The sequence below is a fragment of the Callorhinchus milii genome, unplaced genomic scaffold, assembly GCF_018977255.1.
Source record: "Callorhinchus milii isolate IMCB2004 unplaced genomic scaffold, IMCB_Cmil_1.0 Scaffold1, whole genome shotgun sequence".
NCBI classification, from domain to species: Eukaryota; Metazoa; Chordata; class Chondrichthyes; order Chimaeriformes; family Callorhinchidae; genus Callorhinchus; species Callorhinchus milii.
Window position 1 is genome coordinate 134,027,088 of NW_024704742.1, and position 19,706 is coordinate 134,046,793.

A 19,706-nucleotide genomic window follows, 5' to 3' on the forward strand; every position below is an offset into this window, starting at 1 on the left:
AGCAGCCAATTGTGCACAGCAGTGTCCCACAAATAGTTGTGGATTGAGTGATCAAATTATTACGATTTTCTTTATTTTACCCCAGAAAGCAATCCGCCAAACAGCTGGATTCCTACTTTCTGCGAAGTAATCACCTGGTGATCACCCGGGGCCTAACCGTCTCTGATGTCACCACGGACAAAGACACTTCAATCATTATTTCATCCCCCGTAACTCTTTCATCCCCCGTAACTCCTCCATCCCCCTCCCTGATGCCCACCCCACATGCATTGCCTATCGCCCCTGGAAAAATAACCCCACCATAACCCCACGACCGCCCCATTTCAAAGCTTCCTTTTCTATCAAAGCTCATGGAACGAGTCGTCACTTCCCAGCTTCGTTTTGTTCTCTCCCAGCTTTCCCTCCATGAACCCCTCCAATCTGGGTTTTGTGCAGCTCGGAGCACAGAGACAGCCCTGGTCAAAGTGACAAATGATATTCTGTCCACCTGTGACCAGGGTTCTTTCTGTCTCCTCGTCCTTATCGACCTCTCGGATGCTTTCGATACTGCTTCTCCACTCCCTCCACCTCAACGGTTCTGTTCTTGCCTGGTTCCAATCCTACCTTTCCCACCGTCTGTACTTCGTAGCCACCAATGGCTTCTCCTTTAGCCCCCACATAGTTATGTGTGGCATCCCTCGGGGCTCTGTCCTCGGTTACCCTCCTTCTTCAATCTATGCATACTCCCGCTCGGCAATGTCACCCGTAGGCATGGGATCAATTTCCACATGTATGTGGATGACACCCAACTCTATCTCGCCACCTCCACCCTCGACTCCAGGGCCGTTGATGTCCTGACTAATTGTCTGTCGATCATCAAGTCCTGGACAAGAGCCAATTTCCTCCAGCTTAATGTTGGCAAGACAGAGGCCCTCTCGCTTGTTCCCAGCAGCACCTCTTCAACTGAGCCGCAGACACTATCACCAGTCATGGCTGCACTCTTCACCTCATCGAGCCAATCTGAAACCTCAGTGTCCTTTTCGACCCTCAGCTACTCTTCAAACCCCACAATCGTGCTCTGACCCGTTCCGCATTTCCACACCTCTGCAACATTGCCCGCCTCCACCACTGCCTCTCACCACAGGCTGCCGAGACCCTGATCCATGCTTTTATTACATCCCGGCTTGACTACGCTAACTGCCTACTCACTGGACTTCCCAACTCTACCCTCCACAAGCTGTAGATTATTCAGAACTCTGCAGCTCGTGTCCTCTCCCGCACCAGGCTCCGGGAACCTATCATCCCCATTCTTGCCCAGCTTCACTGGCTCCACATTCCTCAGAGAATCAAGTACAAAACTCTTGTTCTTACCCTTATGGCCCACCACGGTCGTGCTCCCCACTACCTCTCCAAACTCTTAACCCAATTGTAGCCTGTCCGCTCCCTCCGCTCGGTGGACACCGACCTCCTTCAGGTCCCCGCACTTCCCGCCCCAGAATTGACGGTCAAACATTCAGCATCTCTGCCCCCACACTCTGGAACTCTATCCTGTAATCCCTCCGAATCAACAATACAACAGACAGAGGTGAATAGCATAGACACATGTTCGTATCAAAGTCAGTTGGTAAATTCACAAACAGCAGCCAAAAGTCTTGCATCAGACGAAAAGTGTCTTGCTTCAGACCAGGAACCTCTTACTTGAGGTTTGAAGTCAAAGTTGAATCTTCAATGGTGTACAGCTGAGATGTTATACGTTGTTATTCTTTTCCCATTACTTTTCAAACAATTTCAGACATTTCTGCAGTTTTCCTTCTTCCTTGAATTGCTGGAGTCAACGAAAGTTGATGGAACAGTCCAAGTCTGATGGATTTTAACCCCGAAGACAACACATTCACATGAAAGATGGCTCTTGTGTGGACAGCTCCTGATATGTTATGTCTTAGGCTGAACAAAGTATAGTTCAACCATACACCGTTTATGATCGATTTTCCACAGGCAGGATGAGAATGTAAAATCTTTCCATTCTCATGTCCACAAAGCAATTATCTCACATAAAATAATAATAATATGATCCGCAGAATTGTTACTTCACCTGCAGAATTGTTATTGTTATAGAAGAACGTGAATTGTTATAGAAAATATTTTTAACACAAACATTATTTGTTATGTGAAAATCTCTTCAACTCGTTCATCATTAACATAACACTTAGTTAAAACATGAATTTGTTATGGGAAACATTTTCAACAACCTTCAACTGCAATAAACAAGGCACCCTGGCATTTTTCTAGCCAACATAAGCATTTTTAACCATTGATTAAAAGAATTATTTTGACTACGTGGGTTAACATATATTCACATTTTCAGTTATGAAGCGGGATCACAGCAGTATGCAACTGGTACCTTCTCTGGTATTTCCCAAACCTCACCAGGGAAACACTCCCAATAATTTGATAACTCTGATCTAGAGAAATGTAATAATTGTTACGTTTGGTATAGCACCTTATATGTTGGAAGGACGTCTCAAAGCACGTCATAGGAATTACTGTGAAATGGAGTGACTGTGTAGTTGTGAGGAAATGCGGCAGTATAATTGTGTAGAGCAATGTCCCACAAACGGAAATGAAACAAGTGAGCAATTTTATTTGGAGGATTATTTACCATGACACGGGAGAGAGAAACTCCCTTCTCTTTTCGAATAGTGCCATTGATCTTTAACATCCACCTGAACAGGTAGACAGGATGTCAGTTTAATGTCTCATCGGTAGAATGTTACCTGCAACAATGCAATCCAGTGAGTGTCGGCTTAGTCTATGTGATTCCAAGTCCTGTCGTGGAAAAATGAACATCAACATTCAACAAATTCAACAATCAACATCAACAAATGAGTAAATCAACATAGCTTTATGGTGGGATGAATCTGCCTGACAAATCAATTGGAGTTCATCAGGTTTTTTTTGATTTTTTTGCGTCATCCAGGTGTCCGACACACACGGAGACCAATTGCCATACTTAAGAGTATACAAATCAAACTGAGAGTTCCATGCATCCCACCCATACATAGAAATTCCATAGATATTTGTTGGGATGGAATGCGCACTCTCTCCCTAGAGAGAGGGAGGACGTCCCAAAGCGCTTCACAGAACACACTGTAAAGTGAATTGACTGTATATTTGTGGGCGAACGCGGCAGCCAATTGCGCACAGCAATGTCCCACAAACAGTCGTAGATTGAAAATGACCAATTTATTATTGTTTTTGGTTTTTGGAGGGATTATTATTAGGCTCTGTGTGGAGTAAGGAAACTTGCCCAAGGTTTCGCCCTCTGCCTGGAATTGAACTCAGGTCTCTCACTTGTAAAGCGAGTGCTCTAACCACTGAGCTACAGGACTCCACAAATGCACGTATTATTATTATTATTATTATTATTATTATTATTATATCCTGCGAAACGCTTTGAGATGTTTCAACGACAGTAGGTACGAACCCAGTTGTTAAGTTGATTGGCGGATCGGCTTTTGAGGGTTAACAATTCCTCAAAAAAATATATAATAACGGTCACTCAATCCACTATTGTTCGCCGGCGCCGCGTTTCGCCCACAAAATATACAGTCAATGCACTTCACGGTATATTCTGAGAAGCGCTTTGAGACGTCTCGAAGACGCGATGAGGTTCGACACCAAATGAGAGGACATTGATGATGACTATTATTATTAACAGTGAGTGAGTGAGTGAGTGCCACCGATTCAGTCACGTGAGCGGCTCAGTTCCCTCCTCCCCCCCCCACCCCGCGCTGATTGGTCCTGTCCATGCGCGCTTCCCAGCCTGTGATTGGACAGCGCGGGCTGTGACGCTGCACGTATCACGCGCGTCCCGCCCCGCTTCTCGGGCCGACCAATCAGAGAGCGCCGCGATGGCTGCGCGCGGGCTTGGCGGCAGTTTCCCAGGGTGCCCCGCGGCCCGGCAGCTGAGAGCTGCAAAGATGGCGGCGGCGGTGAGGACGCGGCGGCTCCTGGTCAGACAGGCGGCGGCGGCGGCGGGAGGCGGCGCCTGGGCCCTCGGCCTCTTCCTCCTGCTCTCCCCCCGGCTGTGCCAGGCCGACGAGACGCCCGCCAGGAGGTTCGAGTACAAGTACAGCTTCAAGGGGCCGCACCTGGTGCGGAGCGACGGCTCCATCGCCTTCTGGACTCACTCGGGCAGTAAGTGGCGGCTCGACTCCCGCGGCGGGAAGGCGGGGAGTGAGGGGAGGGGGTCACCTGAGAGCCCCTGAAACACCAGGAGACACCTTGAGACACCGGATGGGGGGGATCACTGGGGACCAAACACCAGACTTATTCTGCTGCTTCAGTGGCAGCTTCACACTGTTTCCCTCTCCCCCCCCACCCTCTCCCCCTCCAAAAAAAACACTTCCCAAAGCCGCTTCCCAAAGGTCTTTTATTTGAACTGATAATAATAATAATAATCCTTGCATTTGATATCGCGCTTTTCACGTCGGGAGGACGTCCCGAAGCGCTTCACAGAACACACTGTAAAGTGAATTGACTGTATATTTGTGGGCGAACGCGGCAGCCAATTGCGCACAGCAATGTCCCACAAGCAGTGGTGGATTGAAAATGACCAATTTATTATTGTTTTTGGTTTTGGAGGGATTATTATTAGGCTCTGTGTGGAGTAAGGAAACTTGCCCAAGGTTTCGCCCTCTGCCTGGGATTGAACTCAGGTCTCTCGCTTGCAAAGCGAGTGCTCTAACCACTAATCTACAGTACTCATCGGGGTTAGGAAGTCCCCTTCAGTCGTTCAGCTGGTCCTGGGTGACGTCTGGAGGACTCCAGGACTAAAGCACTCCAGTATTTACACAGCTCAGCGACTAACTGTTTTAGGTATTTGCTGAGCTGTCACTTCAACTAACCGAGACGTTCAGGGCGTTTTGGCCACACGTAGTTGTTTGCTGGTGGTTTAGCCACATAATCGCCGCTTGCTTGCCTTGTGCCACATACTCTTTAGCTTTATTTTTAAACTTTTGTCCTGTGGGGTTTAAAACCTGTGTTTGGGAACGTGTCTTTCTCTTTGCCTGGCTCATCAAAGGCAAACATCTGGTCGACAGCTTGCTGGAGAATTGTGCAACTGCTTCACAGTTTTCTTTTTAATTGTAATCTGCAGGTAGAGCTCGAGTTTTTTTTAAAATGGATCTGGAAATCCGAAACAAAAGTAGAAAATTGAGTGGGTCAGTTTGGTTGACTCCTCAGATGTAGATGAAGGGGTTGGATCTAAAAACTCGAGCATCTCAGATGCTGATCATCATTTCCATCACATTTTCTGCTAATTTTAATCTTTTAATTACTTGCTTTTTTGTTCAACATTCAGACATGTATATTGTACCTGTCATTATCTGTTACATGGTTTGTAGAAGTTAAAACACAATGTATTGCAGTTTTAACAGTCGTGTTGTGCAAGTTTGGAACTGTAAACAACAGATTCTAGGATGTGGTTATGGGACTAAACATTGGGAGTACAGCGGACAGTTATAAAATACTTGAACTTTGCATTTTATGTCACATGGACCTAACAATTCAGTTACTCCCTTGCAATTTGTTTGTGTAACAACTTGTATTTTATATATTCAGTGTTTCTAATGTTTAAGGTTTGCTTATTGAAATCTAGAATAGTATCTATTGTAATTACATTAACAGATTGTTATTACAGAACGTGACACACTGTACACAGAATTGTAAGACGCACTGCACCCAGAGTTATAAAGCTGTCATGTAATGTAAACATTCTTAACATTTGATATAGCCATTTTCATCAGGAGGACTAAGTGCTTCACGGGATGCATTCAATTATGCAGGTGACCACAGCACTTCATGTTTGCGTAACAATGTCCTACAGTCAAAATCTAGCTCAGTTACAGTTATTGAATATGTTACTGAATGCAACCCACTGGAAGGCATTTGAGTCATGGACCTTAGGTTGTACTTGGATATACTTCTTTGCAATTCAAAATTCTGAAATACCCTATACAAATTCATTCTGTGTGTCTTCCCAAGTTTGTTTAATTTACAGTATCCAAATAGCATAGGGCCAGGATTATGCCCTTCTGCCTGGTGAGACTTCTCTGCCATTTTGTTGCTTTGAGGTAACTTTTTTTTATTCCACTGCCTTGGTTTTTAAAAAAAACATTCTTTGACTTGGGAAGTTGTCTATCCATTTTGGGCCTACATCCGAAACTAGAATCCTAGAAGTTTACAGAGGAGGAGGTGACCATTCGGTCCATCGATCTGCACTGTCGATTCTAAAACTACCACATTTGAAACCGTTGTGCTGCAGTTGGTGTATTTTTTGTTCTTACATTTTCTCCCTACAGTGAAGCTGAAGGTGATGGTTCTTGTTTACCTGCCTAGTGGCACGGAAACTTGTCTACAGTGCAATGAAATTCTCTAGGGGTATCTTTGGGAAAAAAAGGTGCGCATAATATTTTTTAAGAATCCTTTGTTTGAAATGGGGAAAGTCTTAATTTTGGAATATGTTGCTTTAGAATAGCTCCATGCCAAGGAAGAAGAGTCCATACCAATCTGAACATAGAGAGTAAACATAGTTTTGCTGGGAAGATTCAAAATAACCAACATTTTTATTAATGCCAACATCTTAAAGTAGGAATTGAGGGGAAAGGAAACCACTAGGTAGGCACCTGCTGGCTGTGTCAATTGTTAATGTTTACTTTAGAAAAAAAAGTCAGGTTTTCATTGACCTGTTCATCACTGCCACTATGTATGTCTTGGGCAGAAATAATCGAGCGCACAGTGCCTTGGTGTATCAGCCTGATGTGAATGGCACTTTAGAAATGTAATTTTTTATCGTAGCATAGAAAGGGCTGGAATACCTTGGCATAAGTGATGACAGACCAGCGAGACTCCAGGGCATTACTGATGACAGACCATTGGGTGCATGGATTCTTCCTGAGCTGCTCCTGTTAACCCTGCCCTAGACGGCGTTTCTAGCTGGAGAGGCAGTGGAAAGCTTCTCAGATAGTGTGTTTGTGGAGAAAGCTTCCTTACTTCACACGCGCACCTCTGTTTACCTAGCAGTAAGTAGGAAGCCGCTTGTTAGTCAATTGGCAGATCACTTTCCGGGGATAATAATCCCTCCAAAAAAATAATAATTTGGTCACTCAACCGACAACTGTTTGTAGGACACTGCTGTGAGCAATTGGCTGCAGCTTTTCTCCCACAAAATATACGTTACTACACTTTACAGTATATTCTGTAAAGCGCTTTGAGATGTCTCGAAGACTTGACAAGGCGCTCTTTCAAATGCAAGGATTAATATTATAGTGCTCTCAATGGCAAGCTCTGCATATATGGAACTATCTGGTATGGATACTCCTACGTACAGTGATAGTTTTTTNGCATGTGTCTGAGATGAATCAATCAAGGTACAAGACAAGATCATTGAGTTCCTGGTGACCTCACAAGCCCTGTAAAGAGCTTCCCATTTCCCCATCCTTTCTTAATGCCTCTTCATAGATTTCTTTTTACAAATATCTGTCCTACCCACTCCCTGCTTGGCTACACTGTGCCAACCTCCCGTTTGTATATAAATGACTATTTATAAATAGCTGATAGGAAGTGTCTATAAACGGCCTACGTCTAGAATTTCTTATCTCAATTTGTACAGTTCATTTGTTCCAAATTTGCATTGTTTTGCTACTGTAATTGAAGATTTCTTAAATTCCAGTGTTCTGTTTTAGGTCGTGTGCAAGCATGTCATTTTCGTAACCCGACATATGAGGTGTGCATCTATACATGTTGATTCGCAATTCAGCCACCCTACACCTGGTAGAATTTGCTGCGTGTATGTATTGTGCACGCAAATTGGAAACCGATGGGCCTGAAGCGATGTTATAACTGAGCAGCATGTTTCAATTTAACCCATCTTTAGATGAGACATTAAACCGAGGTCTTGCCTGCGTGTTTAGGTGGATATTAACAATCCCATAGAACTATTCTAAAAGAGAAGGGCACCTCTCTCAATGTCCTGGCCAACAGTCCCACAAATGGTCATTCACTTGGTGGCTATACACAAATTGGCTGCCGCATTCACCCACAAACCACATAGACACTGCACTTTACAGTATATCTCGTGAAGCGTTTTGGGACAGTCTCTCAACATAAAAGACGCTGTACCCAATGTAAGTATTATTTTATTTAATTCTTTCCAAGTAGTAACTTTTTTGTAGGCAAACACTTACTGGAATGTCAGTGACAACAACAACAAATTACATTTATATAGCGCCTTCCTCGTCAGGAGGACCCAGTATAGTTGTTCCAGAGGTGAGAGTTCCACCAACTGAGCCATGCTAATGGCGTGGTCATATGGATCTTTGTGACACTATACTTAAATAGGTATGTGCTGATAGATCCCAGTTCCCTGGATATTTCAAAATGACAAACTTGGCAATGCTGTATTTGGTAGAATTTAGTTCAGTAAACTATCTGTAAAGTAACCAAAATATTTTAATGATTGCTGTAATAAAGTGCTATTTTTTTTAAATCAGAAAAAGTTGGAAACTACAGAAATTAACCGATCACCCAGCCGACTGACATTTAAAATTCTGCAAGTATATCTGTATGAATGGTGTTCATTTCGAGATGGTCTGCCAATAAATTATCTATTTAGTATGAGATAAGAAGGCAGAGCCTGTTATTAACCTACTCCCATCTATGGTCATCGCCATCTTCTAATGTTTAGCGTTTCAGTGGCTGCAAACAGAACTATGAAGTCTGCAGTGAAATGATAGTAATACAGACCATAATATGGTTTAATGTCCCTTTATTTCATGAGCAAATAAAAGTAGGTCTCAGGAGCTCCCTTTTTGACCGCGCTCTTGGTCATCTTCACGCCCCCCCTCCCCCAACTGGGGGGGTTCTTTCAATGTGAAAGATACTGTATAATTGTGGAGTCCTGTAGCTCAGAGGTTAGAGCACTCACCTCGCAGGCAAGTCTTGCTCTGCCTTGTGAGTTAGATAGATGTTAAATGTCCTCCCCTCAACTGCTTTTAACTCTCCATTTATTTCATGTTCCAAATTCACTGCAAACTGTAGATTATTTGGCTTCTCATCTCTATTTGTAGGATATTGCTGCCATATTAGCTGCTGTGGTGGTGGGATGAATGGAAATCTCAGCTTGGTTTGGATACTCTTAAGCATGGGAATGGGTTTCTGCATGTGTCAGACACTGGGCTGACCCAAAAAAAGTGTAATCTTCACTTAATGAATTATTATTACGGTTCTGTGAAGCGTTTTGGAACTTTTTTTTTTGAATGAAAGGTGATAGATACTGTGGAGTGGAGTCCTGTAGCTCAGTGGTTAGAGCACTCGCTTTGCATGCGAGAGACCCGAGTTCAATTCCAGGCAGAGGGCGAAACCTTGGGCAAGTTTCCTTACTCCACACGCCTCATAATAATCCCTCCAAAACAAAAAACAATAATAAAATTGGTCATTTTCAATTTACAACTGTTTGTGGGACACTGCTGTGCGCAATTGGCTGCCGCGTTCGCACACAAATATACAGTCAATTCACTTTACAGTATATTCTGTGAAGCGCTTTGGGACGTCGAGAAGACGTGACAAGCGCTATATCAAATGCAAGGATTATTATTATACAGTATATTTTAAATGTATACTATGGTACTATTTATGAATAATTCATTGCTTGTAAGTTTGAGGTAGCTTTTGTTTTGATAGTCAGCCCTCTGTGCTTGTCCACACAGTGATTTGAAGATATCAGCCAAACATTATCTGGTGACATGTGCCTGTGCCTTCACAGGAGCAATGGACAGCCTATCAAAGTGTTTTTTTCCCAGTTAAACTTTAACAGAATAACTGGGCTTCATACGAAAGATTATGGGACACAACTGGTCACAACAGTGTGTTTTCGTCTTGACGAAGAAGTAGTTAAATACTTTTTCAAATAATCTAACTTTTAGAATATTTGACTACATCTGCGTTTTTTTAAATTTGTTAAATGTTTGTAAAAATAAACGTGTCAGCCTTGCTCCATCGGTAGGGCTCACAGTCACCTCTGTGCCACAGGTTGATGGTTCAAGCCCCACGTCAGGCTTTCAACTTGGGCACCTTAGGTGAACCTGCACCGCAGCCCTGAGAGAGCATTGTATTGTTCCAGCTGTCATCCTTTGGATGAGACATTAAACTGAACCCTGTTCCTCTTCAGGTCAAAGTTAATGGATTGCATCACACTATTCAAAGAGAAGGGAGTTTCTCCTGGTATCCTGGCCAACAATCCCAGGGTAAAATTGGTCATTCACTTCATAGCTGTTCGTGTGACATTGCTGTACTCAAATTGGTTGCCATATTTGTGTGCAAGTCTACTTTGATAAGGCACGAAAGCATATGTAAGAATTGTTATGGGGAAAGGCAAATGAGTGATAGCTCTTTTACAAAGCCTAGCTCAATTACAAGCCAGCGTAGGCATAATAATTCGAATTGCCTGATGTGCTATAAAAGTCTTTAATAATATCTGCTTAATTCTGGTTACTAGAAGATATGGAGGGAGGGAAGGGAAATAATCTTGAAATGTTTATCTTGAAATCTTTTATGTAGTCAAGTTTGCAAGTTGGAACATTCAACATGTGAGATCAGGGATCCTGCCAGCTGCCTCAGTTCCGATGCTAATTAACATTTAAAACAGCCAAACAAAACCTACATGAACAGACTACCTTTGCCACGTCACGCATTGAAAGCTGCTGACCTAGCTTAACCCAACATTTTGTTGACTTTATGTTTTAAAGTAGAAGAATGATGGTATTAAGCATTAAAAGCATTGTGCTGTTATCAATGAGTTAGTTGCATTTAACTTCCAAAGAAAAGTTCATGGAAAGGAAGCCTATTGTGATGCCCTCGATTATAAGGTGACTATATAATGGACACTAATATTTTACCACATGAAAACATTAAAATCCTATTTCAAGAGTATCATGAATAGCTTAGATCATGAATCGTGAGACAAGTATGAATTGGTTAGGTTGTGCATCACTAGAGGAGCCACCCAGCTTCCTGCCTGCATGTGTAGAATACCCCAGGCATCTTGCCATGAAACTTGGAAGCATTGTCCTGGCCAATGGTGGTTGGTTATCTCACTTGTTTATAACACGGGTTGAAATTTTCTGTATCCCAACATCTGGGTTATACATCTGGGTTTCCCTGTATTGCGGACTCTGCTCCTGGAAAGGATTTGAAGTTGCAGCTTCCAACAGTGGAGCAATTACATGTGGAAACGTGCCTTTATATTTCACTTTAAAATCCCACCACTTGAGGCTGAAGAAAGTGCAGGTTTCTTTTTAATGTTTATTAACCAGGAGTGTTGTTGGTTGTTTAAACAATAAAAACACTCTTATTTGAACACCCAAGACCATTTACACAAGGGGCTGTTTGAATGAAGATCCATCCTTCGCATGCAACAACAACAATAACTTGCACTTATATAGTGCCCTCGGGGCAGGGTAGCATTTCAGAGCAATTAAACCGAGACAAAACCGAGGTCCTGTTCAGGTGGACGTTAAAGATCCCAAGGCTCTGTTCGAAAAGAGAAGGGAGTTTCTCCTTCCACTGTCCTGGCCAATTATTCCCCAAATAATATTGGTGGTTTGTTTCATGGCTGCTTTTGGGACATTGCTGTGTGCAAATTGGCTGCTCCGTTCACCTACGAATAGTTATTACACTTTGCAGTGTATGAAGCGATTTGGGAAATGATGTAAGGATTATTATTAAATGCATGTTTTAGTGCTGATGAATTCCTTGAAGGCAGGATGGACATGGATGGTCAAATTCTTGTACTAGGAATCGGAAGACATCTATGGGTTGTAAGGTTGGATTAATATCCTAGATTTTTGCTTATTGGCCTGTGGGATTCATATAAACTTGGACTTTATCTTGAAGAGATCTTACCTACAGCTGGTTACCTTAGCCCTGCTTGATGGTACTAACTGCATATGTTCTGTGAAGTAAATAGGTTTGATCTATTACGCTGCCTTCTCTTCTTACCTAGCTTTGTGTGCATTGAGATGTTTCCTGTGCTTTCAGATGCCATCCCCAGTGCAGATCAGGTCCGTATAACACCGTCTCTGAGAAGCCAGAAAGGGTCCGTTTGGACTAAATCCAAAGTGAACTTTGAACACTGGGAAACTCAGGTTACGTTTCGTGTAACGGGAAGAGGAAGAGTTGGAGCTGATGGACTGGTACATATTGTATCTATATTTTTTTAAAATTTATAATTTTTGGACATTGCAATGGCATGTGCAGATGGTGTTTTTCCTCTCTTCCCCCGTAGGCAATCTGGTACACATCGGAACAAGGATTGGATGGTCCAGTTTTCGGAGCGTCTGAGCCATGGAATGGTGTGGGCATCTTTTTTGACTCCTTTGACAATGATGGAAAGGTACTAAGAATTTGAGGGGATTTAATCATGGGAATGGAGTGCTGAGGCAGTTACTTTGACTTGTGTTTCAATGAAATGTCTGTGGAAACTGTACGTTCTGTACATTTAAAGTAGTTGTTCTGGCTCAGTTGATACCATTTGCACCATTGGGTCAGAAGGTTATAGGTTTAAGCCCATGTCAAACATTGATCTCATAGTCTAGGCTGACACTCCACAATATTCCTATGGGGGGGTCACTGCTCTGTCCAAGGCGTTGTCCTCCAGATGAGACGCTAAACTGGGTCCCAGTTTTGCCTGAAAACACAGTTAATTCACTTTACAGTATATTCTGTGAAATGCTTTGAGACGTCTTGACGATGTGATGAGTCGTGATACCAAATGCAAGGATTATTAAAGCAACAACTTTGAATTATATAGCGCCCTCCACGCCGGACAGCGTCTCAGAGCGCTTTACAGTAACGGATCCCGGGACCGGGATTATTATAATATTATTATGTATTATTATAAATCTTCACCGTATTAATCCAATACCAAAAACTAGGCAAATGGAAACCCCAAATTATTAGCTCGCATTTGGTTTAAAGCAACGATGAGTCTGGCCATCTATTAAGATCTTGCAGCTTCTGGAATTGGAAAACATTGGACAAACTCTCTTCCTACAATAAAGTTCCCAAACAATATATCCAAGATCGCCCCCCATAAAGATTTGATTACAGATTTTGATACAAATCAGTCAGAGATTGCTTTAAGAATAGCATTACGTGAACCAAAAGGTTTACTCTGAAGTTACATGAATCCTGGAAAGAGGTTTTAAAGATGTATTTGAAACCTATTTTAAGTTTAGCCTAAATAACAATCCTTGTTAACTTTTTAACTAGTGTTTGTGCAAAACAGATGGCTTTTCTTCAATAAAGGGCAGAGAAATATCAGGTTCCAATGCCATTTCTGTTGGGTACACAATGCTCCACTGCCTGGCGCACAGTAATTATTTATTGCTATCAGTTCATCTACTCAATTCAAGCCAATTGCGAGGCAAAATATGTGCAGTTTGCTGAGAGCCACGACTGCTTTAGTCGCTGGAGAGATCATTGGGTGTTTTTTGTTGCCAGATGTACTGGTTGTTACTGGCTGAGTTTAAATGGAAATTGAGGAATACTGGTTTTATACCGTTTTCTGGATTGATTTCAAATTAATGTGAGATTCCCATCTGTTGGCCTAGTGACAATGTGGACTTGCTCTGTCTCTTTAATCTATATTGCTTGTAGAGACATCAGCAAATCTCATGCTGGTAATGACATATTGAATTGTAATGTTCAAAGTCTCTGTTAATATGACCACTAAGCAAAGTGTTTGCTTAGTTCAATAGTTGAAATAAACCGAGTCACTTTATAACTATGGTATTCAATTCAGGCCAAATGGGTTTGGACTGATTGTTGTAAGTCTCTCTCTCTATCTCTCTCTCTCTCTCTCTCTCTTTCCCGCCTCCTCTATCTCTGATAGATGTAAGCACAATAAATTCACAATAATTCCAGCGATTGCAAATTCCCAAGGAATTTTGCAATAATTGGGGCATATTTGGCAGCACTCAGAAAACAGTAAAATGACGATTATTGTAAATGAGAAAATTCCCATAGTATAATAGAGGTGCTCCTTATCTTGGAGTCAGGGCAGAGTAATATGTTCTTTGTTCTGAGAGTGCTTGAAGTTAATTATAAAGGCCAAAATAGAATATTGTTCTATCCCTCCTCTCCTTGGAAGAACCTTTAAATTCAGTCTTGATTTAGAAGCTGTTTTTCTACAGTACCCAAAAATTACTGTGGAAAAATAGCTTGAAATCCATAGTAAATGTTACAGAATAACTTTTTGTATAAGAAAACACTGATCATTAGCTTGTTGTACGGTTAATTTGCAGAAGAACAACCCAGCAGTGCTCATCGTTGGAAACAACGGAAAGCTTGTCTACGATCATCAGAAGTGAGTTATAGAAAAATCCAGTGTTTCTTAAAACATTTTCTTCATTTATTCCAAAGCTGCCACTGGATTTGGTCATGTTATTCCTTCTCTGCATGCCCACTGCATCCATGTCTGCAGTCTCTCTTCCCAACCATGTCTGCAGTCTGTCTATGATTACAGTGGTGAGACATCACCTTGTTGACGAGTATCAACAAGATAATAATAATCCCTCCAAAAAAACCAAAAAAAAAAAAAAAAAAAAAATTGGTCATTTTCAATCTACGACTGTTTGTGGGACATTGCTGTGCGCAATTGGCTGCCGCGTTCGCCCACAAATATACAGTCAATTCACTTTACAGTGTGTTCTGTGAAGCGCTTTGGGACGTCCTCCCGATGTGAAAAGCGCTATATCAAATGCAAGGATTATTATTATTATTATTATTAAAGCACAAATGGCATTTCTATTTCAACACCCGCTTCCAAATCAAGGGGATAGTGTGTAGTTGATTAGTAACTGATAAAATTGTCTCTTGGATGGGTAAATAGGAATCATAGAAGTATCCAGCACAGCTTTGATGTGCCATAAGCCATCCCAGCTCTTTCACCTCAAGTATCTATTCTCATCCTAATTCGATGACCTGTCTTTCACCTCTCCCACCTCCATTTAAAATTGGTCTATATAGATCGTACAGCATGGAAACGGCCTCCTTGCTAACCTAGCCAACCCTCCACCACCCTTAAAGTCAAACTCTGTTACCTGTATTTTCAACTGCACCAAACTCCACATCGCCATCTCCCCCAGTCCTTGCCAACTCCATTGACTCCCTATTGCAGAAAGGATCAATTTCAAGATCCTGGTGATGGTGCATCTCAGGCATTGGGGTCGTGCCTGAGGGACTTCAGGAACAAGACTTCATTCATCACTTCATTCCCTGGCATCTCCCTACCTCTCTGACCTGCTTACACCCCACTCCCCTACTTACCCCCTTCAGATAACACCTTCCTCTTCAACCATACCGACAGTCACCTCTACCAGCTCGGCTTCAAACTCCGCCACTGTTAAGTGCTCTGAAACTCCCTGCGTGAAGGGAGCTTGTATAAATACAACTTGTGATGGTGGTGGTTGTTTGGCAGGCTTTTTTTCCTGAAGACTATACTCTGGTTCTTTCAAAATGTCTATGCCTAAATAAAAACGATGGCTAAACAATGTCTTTCAGAATACCAAATCTGGCATGTAACAATGCAAGGTAGAGTCAAGTGAAGGTGTAAAACCATGAACCTAATTTATGTTCCGTTTTCGCTGAACGATTCTGTAAACTTAGCCCATTTCTTTTGACCATGTGTTAAGAGCCCTCCACATTAATACATTTACTTCTGCAGTGATGGTGCATCTCAGGCATTGGGGTCATGCCTGAGGGACTTCAGGAACAAGCCTTACCCTGTCAGAGTCAAGATAACCTACTATCAAAAGACATTGACTGTAAGTCTCTTTGAATCTCAATACATTCTAAATCCATCCATTTTGAGATTGATTCTATTGCGTTGAACACAATTCTGTTAGGAGCTATCACAGCTTTTCTTAACTTTTTTTGTTTAAAACTATAATTTTTCAAAAAGTAAAGATGCCATGTGTTGCACAATCACACAAGGGAGGAAGGGAAAAATACTGTTTAAAAAGCAAAGTCTACAGAGTTTTTGAAAAGTTGAAACCAGAGTCAAGCTTCCTTACTCTGCACGCCTCTTTTACCTGGCAGTAAGTAGGAACCTGTGGTTAGTTGTTTGACAGATTGCGTTCCGAGGATAATAATCCTTTCAGAAGAAAAAATAATAATTTGGTCACTCAATCCATGACTGTTTGTGACACACTGTGTGTGCGATTGGTTGCTGTGTTTTGCCCACAAAATATACAGTTAATTCTATTACAGTATTTGCTGTGAAGCGCTTTGAGATATCTCAACAATGTGATAAGATCCTATATCAAATGCAAGGATTATTATTATAATAAGTTAAGTTTGTGCAGCTTAGTGTTCTGTTTGTATTAGATCCTTCTGTAATGCGTCAGCGATTGTTTGCTTTTAAATCTGGAAACTTTATTTACTGTAACGGTTTCAGGGCAGCAGTTACTCTTCTTAAAGAAAAAATATACAGAGACTCCAAACGTTTGGATTTGGAAAGTGTTGGGTTTATTTCTGAGAACCTTGGCTTTAATTGTGCCGTTTGTTTCATACAACATTTGAGCATTTTTTTTAAGCAGCTGGTTGTCCAGATTGTCATGTTGACTTTTGCCACTATGGCATTCCTGCTGTGGCCGATACCAAAGGGGAAGGAACTCTTGTTATCCATGGATCTGTTTTGAGTTCTCTCTTTTACTTGAAAAATCACTTAAAGTGCTGGAAACTTGGGTAGAAAAGCTTCTCTCTCAAGGTCAAATTCTGGTCATTCATGACAGGAAGAAGTGACAAAATTACCCAATCTTATAAGCCTGTGAGATCCCCTCATAAAGCATTTACAATTCTCATTGATATCTGTGCTATTTGGTGTTTTTCCAGATTGGTGTGCAGGGATCTTTCTGAACACAGTAAAGTTGTAGTTCAGACACCTATCATGGAGTCTTTTACATCTCCCAGATAAAATCTTGTCATTCACTTCACAGCTGTTTGTGGGGCATTGCTGTTTACAAATTGGCTGCCCTTTTTGCAAGCAAACAGAACAGTAAAATGTCACAGTAAAATCCCATCGATTGTTTTGAGACATCTCCAACATGACGAGGCACTGTACTAAACACAAGGATTATTATTATATTGTAACCCAGCACACACTTTACAATGTTTTTCTCCACTTTCAGGTTATGATACATAATGGCTTTACTCCAAATAATGACGATTACGAGCTTTGTGCCAAGGTAGAAAACATGATCATTCCTCCTGATGGTTATTTTGGAATCTCGGCCGCGACCGGTGGCCTCGCAGGTTGGTCACGCTGCTGCAGCAAGTCACCCGATGATACATAAAACCCTTTTGTATATGAAGGAATTCATTGTTTTGAAATTATGGGGTGCATAGTTTAGTATCCAATTCACAAACAGACTTGAGTTACTGCACACGATAACTTGACAAGCAATGCTTCATGACACCTCTTTCTGTTTCTTGGCAGATGACCATGATGTCTTGTCTTTCCTGACCTTTAGATTAACCGAACCTGGCAAACAAGTGGTGAGATCTGGTGTCTGTAATGAACTAATATCTTGTCAATTCCTTGTGTTTAACGTGAACTGTTAGCGTAATTGGCATACAATTATAGTAACACTTACACTCTTCAAATCATTTTATGGTTTAGTTGGTTTTGCAATTAAAGTCTCAAAGAAACCATTTTAAATATATATTAATTAACATTAATTGGATTTCCACATCTCTTTATTCCTGCAAAGGAATTATTCCTTTTATATTCCTATATGAATGGCGTTATATAAATGCTATTTGTTATGTAGCGCCTTCACGACATCCTCCTGATGTAAAAGGCGCTATACAAATGTAATTTATTGTTGTATTTTAAAGATTACAAAGAGGTTTTGGTGAAGAAGGCCATTCGGCCCTTTTGATCTTGCCCTTCCAGACTCCCCATCTTCCCATTTACGCATCAAGCTGTTAAATGTGACAGTGTCCTTATCATCATTCTTGTTAACCTGTTCCAGCTGTATAAAAGAAATGTTCCCCAATACCTGTGTTAAGATTAAACTTGACAGCCCTGTACGAAGAGGTAATAGTTTTCAAATCAATTGGTGAGGTTTTATAATGCTACATTTCGCAAGCCAGTAACTAATTTATTATTTGATGATAATTCCTCAAAGAAAACAATAATAATTTGGACACTCATTCCAGGACTGTTTGTGGGACACTGCTGTGCGCAATTGGCTGCCACATTTCGCCCACAAATATACGGTCAATTCACTTTACAGTATATTCTGTGAAGCGCTTTGAGACATCTAGAAGACATGAAAAGCGCCATATCAAATGCAAGGATTATTATTAATGTACTTAGTTTGCATTGTTTGCATCTCACTTTCAAAAATCTTAAAGCAAAAAAATTGTATTTCAACAACTGCTTACATTTATATAATGTCCTTGCACATGGTAGCGTAGTAATTTGATAAACCATAGCTTGATTTGTCCCATTTTTCACTGCACTCATGCTTTAACTTTGAAGGTCACACTACAAATGAATGCTTGTGTGTGGGTTTATTTTATGAATGTATTGCTTTGCTCCCCTTTGAAACCTTTTTGTTCAATTGTAATAAATGTTCGATGTCTGCGTTTCGCCCACACGTATACAGTTAATTCACTTTACAGTCTATTCTGTGAAGTGCTTTTGAGGCGTCTAGAAGACGTGAAAAAGCGCTATATCAATTGCAATGATTATTATTTACTTACAGGAGGAACCTGCAGATTCAGAGATTCCTGATGAAGAAAAAGAGAAATATCGGGAAGAGTATGAAAACTTCCAGCAGGATCTCGATAAAAAGAAAGAGGACTTTCAGAAAGAACACCCTGAGATGCAAGGAGAGCCAGGTTAGGGCAACACTCTTAATAAAAATATATGATTGTATTTGAGGCATTATACCTGTAACTATAAACTGATAGTGTTTGTGGAGGGAATTAAGTTTTTTTTAAGCAAGCAGTGCTTTTTTTTTAGTATTGGTACTTTAAGCTTACTTTGAGGGCACCAATGCTTTAAGAAAAATCATGCAGTTGGGATGGGCAAGGAAGGTCACTTGTCCACTAAAAATAAATATATATATTCATTTGGTCGCTCAATCCACTATGTGACACGACTATGCGCAATTGGCTACCGCAGCTCGTCCACAAAGTATACAGTCAATTGACTTTACAGTAGATTCTGTGAAGCGCTTTGAGACGCATGATAAAGCTCTATATCAAATGCAAGGATTAGTATTATTAAAAGTAAGCGTCTTGAAAGAAAGTGCTTAAAAGCGAGTATTTTCAGGGGACGTTTTTTCTCTGCTTGGACATGAGATTTGTCCAATTCTATGTGGATATTGAACTTGAACTTAAGGAGGCTATAATATTGCCTGCATTTGGTACAGCACTTCACGTTGGGGGACGTCTCAAAGCACTTCACGGGATTTACTGTGAACTGTACTGACCGAATTTGTCTGTGACGCAGCAGCCAATTTGTGCGACACAACAGCTACAAAGTGAATAACAAATTTATCTAAGGGATATAGTTCAACAACATTAACTTGCATTGTACAACGCCCTTCACATGTGATAGCATCTCAGCGAGCTGAAGGCAATTAACATTGTTG

At 41.3% G+C, this 19,706-nt stretch overlaps 1 protein-coding gene across 1 annotated transcript in view; it reads left to right on the top strand.

The window, feature by feature from the left end:
* The first annotated feature begins 3,928 nt into the window (after nt 1–3,928).
* Nucleotides 3,929–19,706, top strand: part of lman1 (lectin, mannose-binding, 1) — a 31,576-nt gene continuing 15,798 nt past the window's right edge. Inside the window, exons 1-8 of the mRNA XM_007903103.2 lie at nt 3,929–4,176; nt 12,076–12,230; nt 12,323–12,430; nt 14,343–14,404; nt 15,764–15,863; nt 17,229–17,352; nt 17,537–17,595; nt 18,813–18,948. Of these exons, the coding sequence (XP_007901294.2) occupies nt 3,960–4,176; nt 12,076–12,230; nt 12,323–12,430; nt 14,343–14,404; nt 15,764–15,863; nt 17,229–17,352; nt 17,537–17,595; nt 18,813–18,948 (961 nt within the window). The 5' untranslated portion in view covers nt 3,929–3,959. The remainder of the gene's footprint in view (nt 4,177–12,075; nt 12,231–12,322; nt 12,431–14,342; nt 14,405–15,763; nt 15,864–17,228; nt 17,353–17,536; nt 17,596–18,812; nt 18,949–19,706) is intronic.